Below are 16,030 nucleotides of genomic sequence, written 5' to 3' on the forward strand. Positions count from 1 at the left end.
CATTATTTCTTAGACAGCCATCTAGCTACGAGCCTTTGAAAAGATTCAAAATACAATCTTGATCCTATTTATTGGAAATCGATTTTGATTTTAACAATTTTAACCTTAATTGAAATATGGCATTTAGTTTTATGGGGGTAGCTTACCCCCACCCCCGAAAAAAGACAATACCCCCATATCTCCTTATCGGTAACACGTACGATGTTGAAAATGGCAGAAATGGAATCAGCACCATCAAAAACCTATAGGAGGATATTGGTTTTGGTGGTATATCTAATAAGCTTCAAAATGAAATTCAGACAATGCCTGCCAAAAGTACTTGGAACACCCACCAATTTACGCTGCATTTGATATCTTTCATTCCTTTCATGAAAAAAATTTGCTTCTTCCGCCCCCTTCCCCCTCAAACAATGTTGATGATTTAGAGAAATATCATAAAAGAAGCGCAAAAGAAAGTGCTTCCTAAAATCCTAATCCGTTTGATAGTAAACCAACATTGTTCCGTGGGGGAGAGGGGGATGATTGGTTTTGACCTTGGAAATTGATGTCAGTGTTCTAAGACTTTTGGCAGGCATTGTCTGAAAATTTTCTCGAAAACAGCAATCTGCGATATCAAAACATTGTGCTACCCTAGGGTTTTCGATGGTGCTGATCTCACTGCTACTAATTAAAATTCGAAATTTTCACTCTTTACACAGTTAAAAGGGGGGGAGGGGGTTGGGACTCTGAACGATTGATATAGTAGATATCCGAGTATTGTTATTTGTTACAAAAAACATTCTACTGATTTTTTCCGTCAATATCATTTAAATCATTATTGAAAACAAGTATTTTGTGCAGAATTCGATCATCGGTTTAAGAAATTTATCAATTTTCAAAGGAAAAACAGTACAGTTTAGTACCTTTGAAAATGTGTTTTTTTCTGAAAAGTCCCCTTATTTATGGTTTAATTATTGATGAAAAAACAAAAAAATTCATGAGAATGTCTACAAACCATACATGATCTAAATAATTGCGAACAACATGCTGGTGAGAAACTGTTCAAATGGCTCAATTTTATCCACCATAACCCTCCCAAAACCATCTACGAATTTAATAAATTTGCTTAGGCTATGCTCCTTCGCATTCACATGTGGCAACATGGTAGCGCTCATAGACACCCCATTCCCTATTATTTTCTATCTTCCCTTGTCCCAATAATTGGAAAATGGTTTGTGCCAATTATAATTGTTCGTTTTCCATTGTTAAAGTATGCTAGGAATTGAAAGAACGCTCCTTTCCTAATGGGCACGTGATGTAGTATGAAAATGCCTATTGCCAATGGTTACCAACGGTCTACAGCCACGGTCTACACATTTAAAATGTTCATAAAAATCGTATTTTTCAAAGAAAGTAGACGAAACCTCGTCAGTAGGTATGCATGGCTAGTATAAAAAATATTGTAGGTTTTCAGATCGATACAAGTTGTAAAACTGAAGAAATTCAGGAAAGTGTCAACGGTCTACACTTTCTGAGAATTGAATTTGAAGTACTCTAGATCTTATTCTCCTTTTGAGTGTAGACCGTGGGATTTTCGTCATATTTTGCCGTTTTCTTCATGGAATTCATACAAAGGTTAATTTTATCTTTGAGGGGTATTATTATACACCTTTTGGGTGATTTTGGGGGCAAACCTCCCCCTGACAAGTCAGAAAATTGCGAAGAAACAGCCACGGTCTACACAACGGTCTACAAGCGTTCATTTCCGAGGGTGAGAGTTGCCTTGCGGGGCCTTGTCCTTCACATCGACGCGCGCTACATTCGATGAAATAAGATATTTTGTTATGGCAAATGTCAAGCAAACATATACAGCAATCAATTAACGATGAAATAATCTGCCTTGCGCTTTATGAAGATAAATATAGCAGGTAGAGTCTAACTTAAAGGCCATTTTGGCAATGCAGTAACAGTAGGGAAGAGGGCTTTCTTTGTAGTGCTTCTGGGCCAAGCATTTAGGAGCGCAGGAAGGCGAGTGGATGTCAGTTTTATTTCAGTTCCCTTACCAACCAACATGGAATAGTAGATCAATCAGTTGGGAACTCTGATGTGGGAAACACGGGGTTCCTTTCTACAATTTAGGTAAACACTCTGAAATTTGTCATTTGGGCACTGAATTGCACAACAAGGGCCTATATGAATGGCAACTTGTAAATCCGTGATAAAAGGAGAGCAACTACCCGACATAATTCTCAAATACGACCTTATCTATAATTAGAAACATGAAACAGAGGAATCGATGTCACTTTTATAAAATTGCATCCTTTCCATTTTTAGATTATTTTCTAGCTGCCACTCATATTTGTCTCCTTCATCTATCCCATTATTTCTTAGACAGCCATCTAGCTACGAGCCTTTGAAAAGATTCAAAATACAATCTTGATCCTATTTATTGGAAATCGATTTTGATTTTAACAATTTTAACCTTAATTGAAATATGGCATTTAGTTTTATGGGGGTAGCTTACCCCCACCCCCGAAAAAAGACAATACCCCCATATCTCCTTATCGGTAACACGTACGATGTTGAAAATGGCAGAAATGGAATCAGCACCATCAAAAACCTATAGGAGGATATTGGTTTTGGTGGTATATCTAATAAGCTTCAAAATGAAATTCAGACAATGCCTGCCAAAAGTACTTGGAACACCCACCAATTTACGCTGCATTTGATATCTTTCATTCCTTTCATGAAAAAAATTTGCTTCTTCCGCCCCCTTCCCCCTCAAACAATGTTGATGATTTAGAGAAATATCATAAAAGAAGCGCAAAAGAAAGTGCTTCCTAAAATCCTAATCCGTTTGATAGTAAACCAACATTGTTCCGTGGGGGAGAGGGGGATGATTGGTTTTGACCTTGGAAATTGATGTCAGTGTTCTAAGACTTTTGGCAGGCATTGTCTGAAAATTTTCTCGAAAACAGCAATCTGCGATATCAAAACATTGTGCTACCCTAGGGTTTTCGATGGTGCTGATCTCACTGCTACTAATTAAAATTCGAAATTTTCACTCTTTACACAGTTAAAAGGGGGGGAGGGGGTTGGGACTCTGAACGATTGATATAGTAGATATCCGAGTATTGTTATTTGTTACAAAAAACATTCTACTGATTTTTTCCGTCAATATCATTTAAATCATTATTGAAAACAAGTATTTTGTGCAGAATTCGATCATCGGTTTAAGAAATTTATCAATTTTCAAAGGAAAAACAGTACAGTTTAGTACCTTTGAAAATGTGTTTTTTTCTGAAAAGTCCCCTTATTTATGGTTTAATTATTGATGAAAAAACAAAAAAATTCATGAGAATGTCTACAAACCATACATGATCTAAATAATTGCGAACAACATGCTGGTGAGAAACTGTTCAAATGGCTCAATTTTATCCACCATAACCCTCCCAAAACCATCTACGAATTTAATAAATTTGCTTAGGCTATGCTCCTTCGCATTCACATGTGGCAACATGGTAGCGCTCATAGACACCCCATTCCCTATTATTTTCTATCTTCCCTTGTCCCAATAATTGGAAAATGGTTTGTGCCAATTATAATTGTTCGTTTTCCATTGTTAAAGTATGCTAGGAATTGAAAGAACGCTCCTTTCCTAATGGGCACGTGATGTAGTATGAAAATGCCTATTGCCAATGGTTACCAACGGTCTACAGCCACGGTCTACACATTTAAAATGTTCATAAAAATCGTATTTTTCAAAGAAAGTAGACGAAACCTCGTCAGTAGGTATGCATGGCTAGTATAAAAAATATTGTAGGTTTTCAGATCGATACAAGTTGTAAAACTGAAGAAATTCAGGAAAGTGTCAACGGTCTACACTTTCTGAGAATTGAATTTGAAGTACTCTAGATCTTATTCTCCTTTTGAGTGTAGACCGTGGGATTTTCGTCATATTTTGCCGTTTTCTTCATGGAATTCATACAAAGGTTAATTTTATCTTTGAGGGGTATTATTATACACCTTTTGGGTGATTTTGGGGGCAAACCTCCCCCTGACAAGTCAGAAAATTGCGAAGAAACAGCCACGGTCTACACAACGGTCTACAAGCGTTCATTTCCGAGGGTGAGAGTTGCCTTGCGGGGCCTTGTCCTTCACATCGACGCGCGCTACATTCGATGAAATAAGATATTTTGTTATGGCAAATGTCAAGCAAACATATACAGCAATCAATTAACGATGAAATAATCTGCCTTGCGCTTTATGAAGATAAATATAGCAGGTAGAGTCTAACTTAAAGGCCATTTTGGCAATGCAGTAACAGTAGGGAAGAGGGCTTTCTTTGTAGTGCTTCTGGGCCAAGCATTTAGGAGCGCAGGAAGGCGAGTGGATGTCAGTTTTATTTCAGTTCCCTTACCAACCAACATGGAATAGTAGATCAATCAGTTGGGAACTCTGATGTGGGAAACACGGGGTTCCTTTCTACAATTTAGGTAAACACTCTGAAATTTGTCATTTGGGCACTGAATTGCACAACAAGGGCCTATATGAATGGCAACTTGTAAATCCGTGATAAAAGGAGAGCAACTACCCGACATAATTCTCAAATACGACCTTATCTATAATTAGAAACATGAAACAGAGGAATCGATGTCACTTTTATAAAATTGCATCCTTTCCATTTTTAGATTATTTTCTAGCTGCCACTCATATTTGTCTCCTTCATCTATCCCATTATTTCTTAGACAGCCATCTAGCTACGAGCCTTTGAAAAGATTCAAAATACAATCTTGATCCTATTTATTGGAAATCGATTTTGATTTTAACAATTTTAACCTTAATTGAAATATGGCATTTAGTTTTATGGGGGTAGCTTACCCCCACCCCCGAAAAAAGACAATACCCCCATATCTCCTTATCGGTAACACGTACGATGTTGAAAATGGCAGAAATGGAATCAGCACCATCAAAAACCTATAGGAGGATATTGGTTTTGGTGGTATATCTAATAAGCTTCAAAATGAAATTCAGACAATGCCTGCCAAAAGTACTTGGAACACCCACCAATTTACGCTGCATTTGATATCTTTCATTCCTTTCATGAAAAAAATTTGCTTCTTCCGCCCCCTTCCCCCTCAAACAATGTTGATGATTTAGAGAAATATCATAAAAGAAGCGCAAAAGAAAGTGCTTCCTAAAATCCTAATCCGTTTGATAGTAAACCAACATTGTTCCGTGGGGGAGAGGGGGATGATTGGTTTTGACCTTGGAAATTGATGTCAGTGTTCTAAGACTTTTGGCAGGCATTGTCTGAAAATTTTCTCGAAAACAGCAATCTGCGATATCAAAACATTGTGCTACCCTAGGGTTTTCGATGGTGCTGATCTCACTGCTACTAATTAAAATTCGAAATTTTCACTCTTTACACAGTTAAAAGGGGGGGAGGGGGTTGGGACTCTGAACGATTGATATAGTAGATATCCGAGTATTGTTATTTGTTACAAAAAACATTCTACTGATTTTTTCCGTCAATATCATTTAAATCATTATTGAAAACAAGTATTTTGTGCAGAATTCGATCATCGGTTTAAGAAATTTATCAATTTTCAAAGGAAAAACAGTACAGTTTAGTACCTTTGAAAATGTGTTTTTTTCTGAAAAGTCCCCTTATTTATGGTTTAATTATTGATGAAAAAACAAAAAAATTCATGAGAATGTCTACAAACCATACATGATCTAAATAATTGCGAACAACATGCTGGTGAGAAACTGTTCAAATGGCTCAATTTTATCCACCATAACCCTCCCAAAACCATCTACGAATTTAATAAATTTGCTTAGGCTATGCTCCTTCGCATTCACATGTGGCAACATGGTAGCGCTCATAGACACCCCATTCCCTATTATTTTCTATCTTCCCTTGTCCCAATAATTGGAAAATGGTTTGTGCCAATTATAATTGTTCGTTTTCCATTGTTAAAGTATGCTAGGAATTGAAAGAACGCTCCTTTCCTAATGGGCACGTGATGTAGTATGAAAATGCCTATTGCCAATGGTTACCAACGGTCTACAGCCACGGTCTACACATTTAAAATGTTCATAAAAATCGTATTTTTCAAAGAAAGTAGACGAAACCTCGTCAGTAGGTATGCATGGCTAGTATAAAAAATATTGTAGGTTTTCAGATCGATACAAGTTGTAAAACTGAAGAAATTCAGGAAAGTGTCAACGGTCTACACTTTCTGAGAATTGAATTTGAAGTACTCTAGATCTTATTCTCCTTTTGAGTGTAGACCGTGGGATTTTCGTCATATTTTGCCGTTTTCTTCATGGAATTCATACAAAGGTTAATTTTATCTTTGAGGGGTATTATTATACACCTTTTGGGTGATTTTGGGGGCAAACCTCCCCCTGACAAGTCAGAAAATTGCGAAGAAACAGCCACGGTCTACACAACGGTCTACAAGCGTTCATTTCCGAGGGTGAGAGTTGCCTTGCGGGGCCTTGTCCTTCACATCGACGCGCGCTACATTCGATGAAATAAGATATTTTGTTATGGCAAATGTCAAGCAAACATATACAGCAATCAATTAACGATGAAATAATCTGCCTTGCGCTTTATGAAGATAAATATAGCAGGTAGAGTCTAACTTAAAGGCCATTTTGGCAATGCAGTAACAGTAGGGAAGAGGGCTTTCTTTGTAGTGCTTCTGGGCCAAGCATTTAGGAGCGCAGGAAGGCGAGTGGATGTCAGTTTTATTTCAGTTCCCTTACCAACCAACATGGAATAGTAGATCAATCAGTTGGGAACTCTGATGTGGGAAACACGGGGTTCCTTTCTACAATTTAGGTAAACACTCTGAAATTTGTCATTTGGGCACTGAATTGCACAACAAGGGCCTATATGAATGGCAACTTGTAAATCCGTGATAAAAGGAGAGCAACTACCCGACATAATTCTCAAATACGACCTTATCTATAATTAGAAACATGAAACAGAGGAATCGATGTCACTTTTATAAAATTGCATCCTTTCCATTTTTAGATTATTTTCTAGCTGCCACTCATATTTGTCTCCTTCATCTATCCCATTATTTCTTAGACAGCCATCTAGCTACGAGCCTTTGAAAAGATTCAAAATACAATCTTGATCCTATTTATTGGAAATCGATTTTGATTTTAACAATTTTAACCTTAATTGAAATATGGCATTTAGTTTTATGGGGGTAGCTTACCCCCACCCCCGAAAAAAGACAATACCCCCATATCTCCTTATCGGTAACACGTACGATGTTGAAAATGGCAGAAATGGAATCAGCACCATCAAAAACCTATAGGAGGATATTGGTTTTGGTGGTATATCTAATAAGCTTCAAAATGAAATTCAGACAATGCCTGCCAAAAGTACTTGGAACACCCACCAATTTACGCTGCATTTGATATCTTTCATTCCTTTCATGAAAAAAATTTGCTTCTTCCGCCCCCTTCCCCCTCAAACAATGTTGATGATTTAGAGAAATATCATAAAAGAAGCGCAAAAGAAAGTGCTTCCTAAAATCCTAATCCGTTTGATAGTAAACCAACATTGTTCCGTGGGGGAGAGGGGGATGATTGGTTTTGACCTTGGAAATTGATGTCAGTGTTCTAAGACTTTTGGCAGGCATTGTCTGAAAATTTTCTCGAAAACAGCAATCTGCGATATCAAAACATTGTGCTACCCTAGGGTTTTCGATGGTGCTGATCTCACTGCTACTAATTAAAATTCGAAATTTTCACTCTTTACACAGTTAAAAGGGGGGGAGGGGGTTGGGACTCTGAACGATTGATATAGTAGATATCCGAGTATTGTTATTTGTTACAAAAAACATTCTACTGATTTTTTCCGTCAATATCATTTAAATCATTATTGAAAACAAGTATTTTGTGCAGAATTCGATCATCGGTTTAAGAAATTTATCAATTTTCAAAGGAAAAACAGTACAGTTTAGTACCTTTGAAAATGTGTTTTTTTCTGAAAAGTCCCCTTATTTATGGTTTAATTATTGATGAAAAAACAAAAAAATTCATGAGAATGTCTACAAACCATACATGATCTAAATAATTGCGAACAACATGCTGGTGAGAAACTGTTCAAATGGCTCAATTTTATCCACCATAACCCTCCCAAAACCATCTACGAATTTAATAAATTTGCTTAGGCTATGCTCCTTCGCATTCACATGTGGCAACATGGTAGCGCTCATAGACACCCCATTCCCTATTATTTTCTATCTTCCCTTGTCCCAATAATTGGAAAATGGTTTGTGCCAATTATAATTGTTCGTTTTCCATTGTTAAAGTATGCTAGGAATTGAAAGAACGCTCCTTTCCTAATGGGCACGTGATGTAGTATGAAAATGCCTATTGCCAATGGTTACCAACGGTCTACAGCCACGGTCTACACATTTAAAATGTTCATAAAAATCGTATTTTTCAAAGAAAGTAGACGAAACCTCGTCAGTAGGTATGCATGGCTAGTATAAAAAATATTGTAGGTTTTCAGATCGATACAAGTTGTAAAACTGAAGAAATTCAGGAAAGTGTCAACGGTCTACACTTTCTGAGAATTGAATTTGAAGTACTCTAGATCTTATTCTCCTTTTGAGTGTAGACCGTGGGATTTTCGTCATATTTTGCCGTTTTCTTCATGGAATTCATACAAAGGTTAATTTTATCTTTGAGGGGTATTATTATACACCTTTTGGGTGATTTTGGGGGCAAACCTCCCCCTGACAAGTCAGAAAATTGCGAAGAAACAGCCACGGTCTACACAACGGTCTACAAGCGTTCATTTCCGAGGGTGAGAGTTGCCTTGCGGGGCCTTGTCCTTCACATCGACGCGCGCTACATTCGATGAAATAAGATATTTTGTTATGGCAAATGTCAAGCAAACATATACAGCAATCAATTAACGATGAAATAATCTGCCTTGCGCTTTATGAAGATAAATATAGCAGGTAGAGTCTAACTTAAAGGCCATTTTGGCAATGCAGTAACAGTAGGGAAGAGGGCTTTCTTTGTAGTGCTTCTGGGCCAAGCATTTAGGAGCGCAGGAAGGCGAGTGGATGTCAGTTTTATTTCAGTTCCCTTACCAACCAACATGGAATAGTAGATCAATCAGTTGGGAACTCTGATGTGGGAAACACGGGGTTCCTTTCTACAATTTAGGTAAACACTCTGAAATTTGTCATTTGGGCACTGAATTGCACAACAAGGGCCTATATGAATGGCAACTTGTAAATCCGTGATAAAAGGAGAGCAACTACCCGACATAATTCTCAAATACGACCTTATCTATAATTAGAAACATGAAACAGAGGAATCGATGTCACTTTTATAAAATTGCATCCTTTCCATTTTTAGATTATTTTCTAGCTGCCACTCATATTTGTCTCCTTCATCTATCCCATTATTTCTTAGACAGCCATCTAGCTACGAGCCTTTGAAAAGATTCAAAATACAATCTTGATCCTATTTATTGGAAATCGATTTTGATTTTAACAATTTTAACCTTAATTGAAATATGGCATTTAGTTTTATGGGGGTAGCTTACCCCCACCCCCGAAAAAAGACAATACCCCCATATCTCCTTATCGGTAACACGTACGATGTTGAAAATGGCAGAAATGGAATCAGCACCATCAAAAACCTATAGGAGGATATTGGTTTTGGTGGTATATCTAATAAGCTTCAAAATGAAATTCAGACAATGCCTGCCAAAAGTACTTGGAACACCCACCAATTTACGCTGCATTTGATATCTTTCATTCCTTTCATGAAAAAAATTTGCTTCTTCCGCCCCCTTCCCCCTCAAACAATGTTGATGATTTAGAGAAATATCATAAAAGAAGCGCAAAAGAAAGTGCTTCCTAAAATCCTAATCCGTTTGATAGTAAACCAACATTGTTCCGTGGGGGAGAGGGGGATGATTGGTTTTGACCTTGGAAATTGATGTCAGTGTTCCAAGACTTTTGGCAGGCATTGTACCTACTTTTCTGGATTTTTCCCGATTTTTCACTACAATCTACAAACTTCTGAAAATCCCCAAAGTGGGTAGAAATCCCTGTGGCAACACAGAAAACGCAATGTCTGGTGTGGCTGCACCCTACAAACGTGATGATGATATGTAGACATCTCTAAACAAAAGAAACTCGGTAGGTGTGTACCTTTCGCATACGTCAATACTCTTGCTCAATACCTGATGATTCAATCGCAATACCTTGTCAGGGGGTTGCCTGTTAGCCTCGCAAACAATTCTCATTCTGTTGCATACTAGCACTTTCCAATTAGAAAAAGCAGTATGTTTTTCAAAAATATGCCATGCATGCTAAGAATTTTATCGCAAGGGTGAAGCATGCAAAATTTGTAGGCAGGGAAGGGGGAGTGGGAAGGAAATCGATTTACGTTTCATTTTTTATCAACCACCTCGGTATCTTGTCAGAGCAACTGGTAAGATCAGATCTTAGAAAAATTCAACACTCAGTTATTTCTACATGATTTCTCGTTTATTCTATACGGATGCTCTGTTTTATTTTAATTGATAGCTCTTCTGTTCTTGTTAAGCTTGTAGATATTGATTAAATAAAGCTTGAATATTTTGTGTGAATGAAGAAAAGGCCACAGTAGCAGGCTTGCGGCGAAAAGTCGATAAAGATGTACGTGGTTACTATAACGGGAAATGAGTAGAAACAACTAGAAAACAAGTAGAAACAAGTAAGAAACAACTAGGAAACAAGTAAGAAACAACTAGGAAACAAGTAGAAACAACTAGGAAACAAGTAGAAACAAGTAGAAACGACTTGGAAAAATCTAAACTGTGGCACAATTTTAATGATAGTAGATGTTGATATGGTAATTTTGTAAGAGGAATTGACCTATTTTTCAAGAAGTATATTCTCAACCTATACAGCTTGTTCCTCTAGTATATTGGAGTTTGTTCCTTTAGTTTCTGTTGCTTTTGCTAAAATTAGCGTTGTAGAAACATAAGTAAGCATTATCACTGGGTTTCCGTAACCTCATCTAAGATAACAGCTTTTGTGGTGGAGAACGACATGACCGAACACTTAGGCCACTGCAACGAAGATGACAATGCCCACGTGGATGGATAAGCTTGCCTCGTTTTGGAGATCTAGTCGTTTCTGAAAAGTCACAAATCGTTTCATGTTGTTTCCTTATCGTTTCTTCTCGTTTGTATTCGTTCTTGTTGTTTCCTGTTGTTTCCTGTTATAGTAAACGCATAAAGATGTAGCAAATATGAAACACCGCAATACGCCGAGAATAAACAACAATAAATACACGTAAATCAGTAAAGGCTAATATTTCGCCCCTTAAATATATTGCCTCGGATTTTCCTTCAGTCAAAATCAATTTTAGATACAGTCTCTGGCCATTCCCTATAATACAATAATCCTCAAATTTTTCTTGCCACAAACCATTGTGGCGGCCTAACCAAAGCCCTTTCAAGACTTTCATATTAGGCCCCTCCACTTTAAAATACGTTTCACCGGCCCTGATTTATAGAATGCCAAATAAAATCACTATAAAATTTCAAGAAATCATAAAACAAACTATAAATTACACTCTTTTCTTTTTACAAGAACAATTTTATAAAACATGAGCCTCAAAACTGGTCAAAAGTTAAGAACAAATTAAGAACAAGCTGAGGCTGAGCTACTGTAAAATTCAATTTTGAACACAGTTTTTCTCAAAAACGAGGATTCTTAGCCAGGTGTGGGTGCTTTTTCGGTGAATATTCAAACTTGTCGGCAACTGAAGGTTGTCTCACTCACTTCGTTGGCAAATGAGACCCGAACACTTCCTTAAAGCGAAAACGCTAGCAAGCGCACTGCTTACACTCTATAAATTATCTATAATCTATAAATTTAAGAACGAATTAAGAACAATGCAGCTTTGGATTTTCGAAAAAATTTAGAACAGTCAGCCTGAACTTAAATTTACTGGTTCTTTGGGTTCTTATAAAAAGAAAAGAGTGTACACAAAGTTTTACATTCAAACCAATTGTTCTTTATTGTTTGGCTTACTACATTTTCTTTAGTAGTGCTAAAGGTGTTAAAATAATAGTCAATTTGAGCAATCCTTGGACCACTTATAACAAATTATCCATTCTTGTCTGATAATCCCAAAAAATCCCAATTTTTACGTTGAATCCCAGATAACAATTTCTGATCCCAACAGCTTTTCCACAGTCCCAGTTTTGTGAAATCTGGCATTAAATAATCCCAATTGGCAACCCACTTGCAAATTTTCCGACAATGAATTTGAATTAAAATTATGACGTCATCAAGCGCATGCGCTGTATTTTAAATGCAGAAAGTCATGGCAAAGAATGTGTCTTTTCCAGCATCGACTGATTTCGATAAGTCGATCAGATAAAAGCTAGCATCCGTACTCGAACATTGGATAATCAAAATCATCATTAATCAGTATCTGCGATGAACAGTAAACTCGCAATAGGACTGATAATCAATATCATGAGATTCGAAAGAAACGAAATGGATGTCTTTCAGTGCATGAAAAGCCTCCTTAGCAATGGTCTGTCAAATGTCAGCAAATTTTTAGATTACTTTGTCATAACTAATGTCAAGTAAGTCAAGGTCAACATTTATTTAATCTCATCCTTGAGCTTTAAAAAGGTGCACTCGCACTTAGTAATACCAATTGGCAAGCATTCCATTCCTCAGTGACGCATTTACCCATGAGCCCACTGGGCCCAGGCCCAGGGGCCCCCTAAAGGTGGGTTTCCTCTTCACGGTATGGAGGGAAAACGGAAAACGGAATACGGCACAAGCATGCACAGAAGATAATTTGACATTCAAGAACGGTACGCTTACCGTACCGCTTGCGTTTTTGAAAGTTGAAATCAAGGCAACTTTTTTCCACGGTATTCGTACCGTTTGACCTCTCAACCAATCATGCTCGAGGCAATGCGTCAGAACTTCAGGTGTGCTTCGAACTGAGACAGTCATTCTGAATTACTTGAAATTATATTATCTATCATCGATGGAAGCAGGCAGAGTTGTAGAGCACCCCTTGTAAATTCCAATAATGAACCCTTTTCAATTTTTGCTATCTTTCTTGAGAGATTTTTTGAGAAGGCCCCTCTTGTATTTTTCATAGCAACGCTTATAATTTCATAGTTCCCTGGGTGGAACTTTCCTTTTTGCCTTTTTCTTGAAACGTGTTTTACCCATATGCTCTTCTCGTATTTCTTTCTCTTTTAACTTTTCAATATTTTTCAAAAGAAAAAGCATCATAAAATTATTTAGTCAAAACATGCCTTCTTTCCCCTTTCTCGGGCATGTTTCATTGCACGAAATGGAAATGGAAAGGAAGCCAAGTGGGAATTGATGGGCGGAAGCTTTCCGAATCGTTTACCGTTTACGGTTTTCCGCTTTCCGTTCCACCTTAAAGTTTTTCGATTTAGGAGCCCCGTGCAAAATTTCAAAAGCCTTTTGAGTGCTCTTGATTTCAATCAACGAATTCAATTTTAAAAATGGAATAAAGGGCGTGGTCAAAAGGGTTTCGTTGGGGTTTTAAACCCCACTAAAATCATTGAAAAGTTTTCAGCAGTTGGATAGTTTTATTGGAAATGTACTGAAATGTGAAATGGATACAAGTTTATTCATGTCTTATAGTTGGTTGATTATGTTTGATCAAGTTTAGCCAAGTACTGTGCACGTGACACAATTTTTTGGTTTATTTGAAGGGGCCCCAATCAACTTTGGGCCCAGGGCCCCAACAGACTTAAATGCGGCCCTGTCATTCCTGTTGTGCAAATTTGGATAGGCAGACTGTAAAATGAATAACCATGAGTTTTACGGTCTTCAGAAAACTTTTTTCTTTATATCCCCCTTTTTATAGAAATTATACAGATTAGTTCATTAATAGAGAGTGCGGGAAAATAACCCGACCCGAGCGAGGCTGGAACTCACGACTCCTGACTTTAGTTCCTTTGAACTTTCTTGCTTTTCTAGGAACCACAAAATTTATTTTGCCAAGCAGATTTTCTGACATTTCTGACGGAAGTTTCTGACAAATTGCCGAATGGTAGATGATAGGGGGCACGTGCCCCCTGTCCCCAAGCCACGACGTCCCTGTACTTACCAAGACCATAAACCGAGCCATAAACAACCGAGAGAATTTGTTAACGTAAACATTTTTTCGATAATATCACACAATGATGTGATATTATTGAGACATGGCCTTGAATTGAACTACATTTGGTACATTTTATTTTTTTATAACATGCACAAATTTTCATGTGAAATTGTTTAAAAATACTCAGTTGAAAAAGTTTCAAGAAAAATATTCTCGCAGAGTATTACACTCTTTTTTTTATAAGAACAATTTTATAAGAACACGAGCCTCAAAATTGGTCAAAAGTTAAGAACAAATTAAGAACAAGCTGAGGATGAGCTTCTGCAAAATGCAATTTTGAACAACGTTTTTTCTCAAAAACAAGGATTTTTAGCCATGTGTGGGTGCTTTTCGTCGAATATTCAAATTTTTCGGCAAAGGAAGGTTGTCTCACTCACTTTGTTGGCAAATGAGGCCTGAACACCTCCCTAGAGCGAAAAAGCTAGCACTCGCATGGCTTACACCCTATTAGATTAAGAACAAATTAAGAACAATCCAGCCTCAGATTTTCGAAAAAATTAAGAACAGCCAGCCTGAACTGAATTTACTGGTTCTTGTAAAAAAAGAGTGTATTAAAGAGAAAAAAATCAGATTACCGAAACCAAGGAACAATTCACTCCATGAAAATCTCGTAATCAAAGAACTTTTCACACCGTTGATTGAAATTCTATTTGAAGATCCGTTTTATTTGAAGATTAATGAAAATCCACTTTTTTGTTGAAAAACTCGTAAGCCGTTTACAGGAGTAAATTGCCCCCTTGACAGAAACTATTGCTAAAAGACCGAAATCACTTTTCTAATCTCCGTCTCTCTATAATACTGTGCATTCTTTGTCATTTTTCTCATTCTTTCATTCTAATTTCAATCATTTTTTTAACTATTACAGGGAATATAATCTGTCTCTATAATTCTTTCATATCTCAGAGAGAACTGAGAACTGGAGCGCAAAAGTTACTGCGAATCATCAACTGGAATCAACGACTTCCTTGTAGTCAATGCTTGTAGTGTACCCCCTGATCAAAACCGGAAGTCTACAACACACTGTCAACATACGTCAATTGTTTCTTCTACAAATTTTCCAACGCTTCAACTTTGCCATCCGTTCTCGCTAACGTGCAAAGATGGAGGGCAACAGACTGATCTTGGCGGTGCTGTCTTGCATATGGTGAGTCTGTGTTCTATTGAACTACTTGAAATAGAAATTTAGTACCTGATTATAGCTGCTTTACAAATGATTTCTCTTCAAACATGGTTTGCAAAGTTCATGGTTATGTCAATCGAATTACGTAGTTGAAGATGATTCCTTGAAAAACAACTCTGAAATGGGAGAATCTAGTACACGGTGGTCGTTAAAATTTCAGTACCAACACAAAGTAAATCCACTAGATTAAAGGAAGTATTAAAGGAAGCTTTGTTAGCCCGTGGTGGTGTCACAAAGAGAGCTCGCATGTCTCTCCGAAGATTTATCTTCACGCCCCCGACAGTGATCAGCTACGCCTGCTATAGCCTTTTCTTATTGTAATTTTGGATTTAATAATTGATTTTTGAACAACTTACTTAAATGAAATAACGTGTAATTAATTGATTTGCTGAAATGTTTTTTTTGACATTAATATAACTTCATAAGTATTGATTTTGTTCAAAGGGCTAAACAGCCTGCCATTTGTCTTCGGAGGCTCGCGTGAGGGGACTGATCAAAAAAGACTTTGTCCAATTGGAGCAAGTTTTTTTGAGAAAATCTTAAAAGCAGAAAGTTTGAGGAGTTTTTTTCTGATAAGATAATTCTTATTGTGTATGATTATGCTTCACAGAGTTTCTTTTAAACAAAAATGTTAAGTCGATAGTTGATTTT

General features: G+C 37.1%; 2 protein-coding genes across 9 annotated transcripts in view; both read left to right on the forward strand.

Annotated features, from left to right (window-relative positions):
* LOC135687522 (uncharacterized) overlaps positions 1-15,190 on the forward strand; it is a 56,379-nt gene extending 41,189 nt beyond the window's left edge. Inside the window, exon 21 of the transcript XR_010516228.2 lies at positions 15,065-15,190. The gene's annotated coding sequence lies outside the window, so the exon portion shown is untranslated. The remainder of the gene's footprint in view (positions 1-15,064) is intronic.
* The window catches only part of LOC135687525 (alpha-2-macroglobulin), a 51,395-nt gene continuing 50,554 nt past the window's right edge, over positions 15,190-16,030 (forward strand). For all 8 annotated transcript variants that reach the window (XM_089114265.1, XM_065204106.2, XM_065204104.2 and 5 more), the window contains exon 1: positions 15,190-15,343. In XM_089114265.1, the coding sequence (XP_088970391.1) occupies positions 15,300-15,343 (44 nt within the window). In that variant the 5' untranslated portion in view covers positions 15,190-15,299. The remainder of the gene's footprint in view (positions 15,344-16,030) is intronic.

This window comes from Rhopilema esculentum, chromosome 20 (genome assembly GCF_057945365.1).
Source record: "Rhopilema esculentum isolate cy_ngs chromosome 20, ASM5794536v1, whole genome shotgun sequence".
Taxonomy (NCBI): Eukaryota; Metazoa; Cnidaria; class Scyphozoa; order Rhizostomeae; family Rhizostomatidae; genus Rhopilema; species Rhopilema esculentum.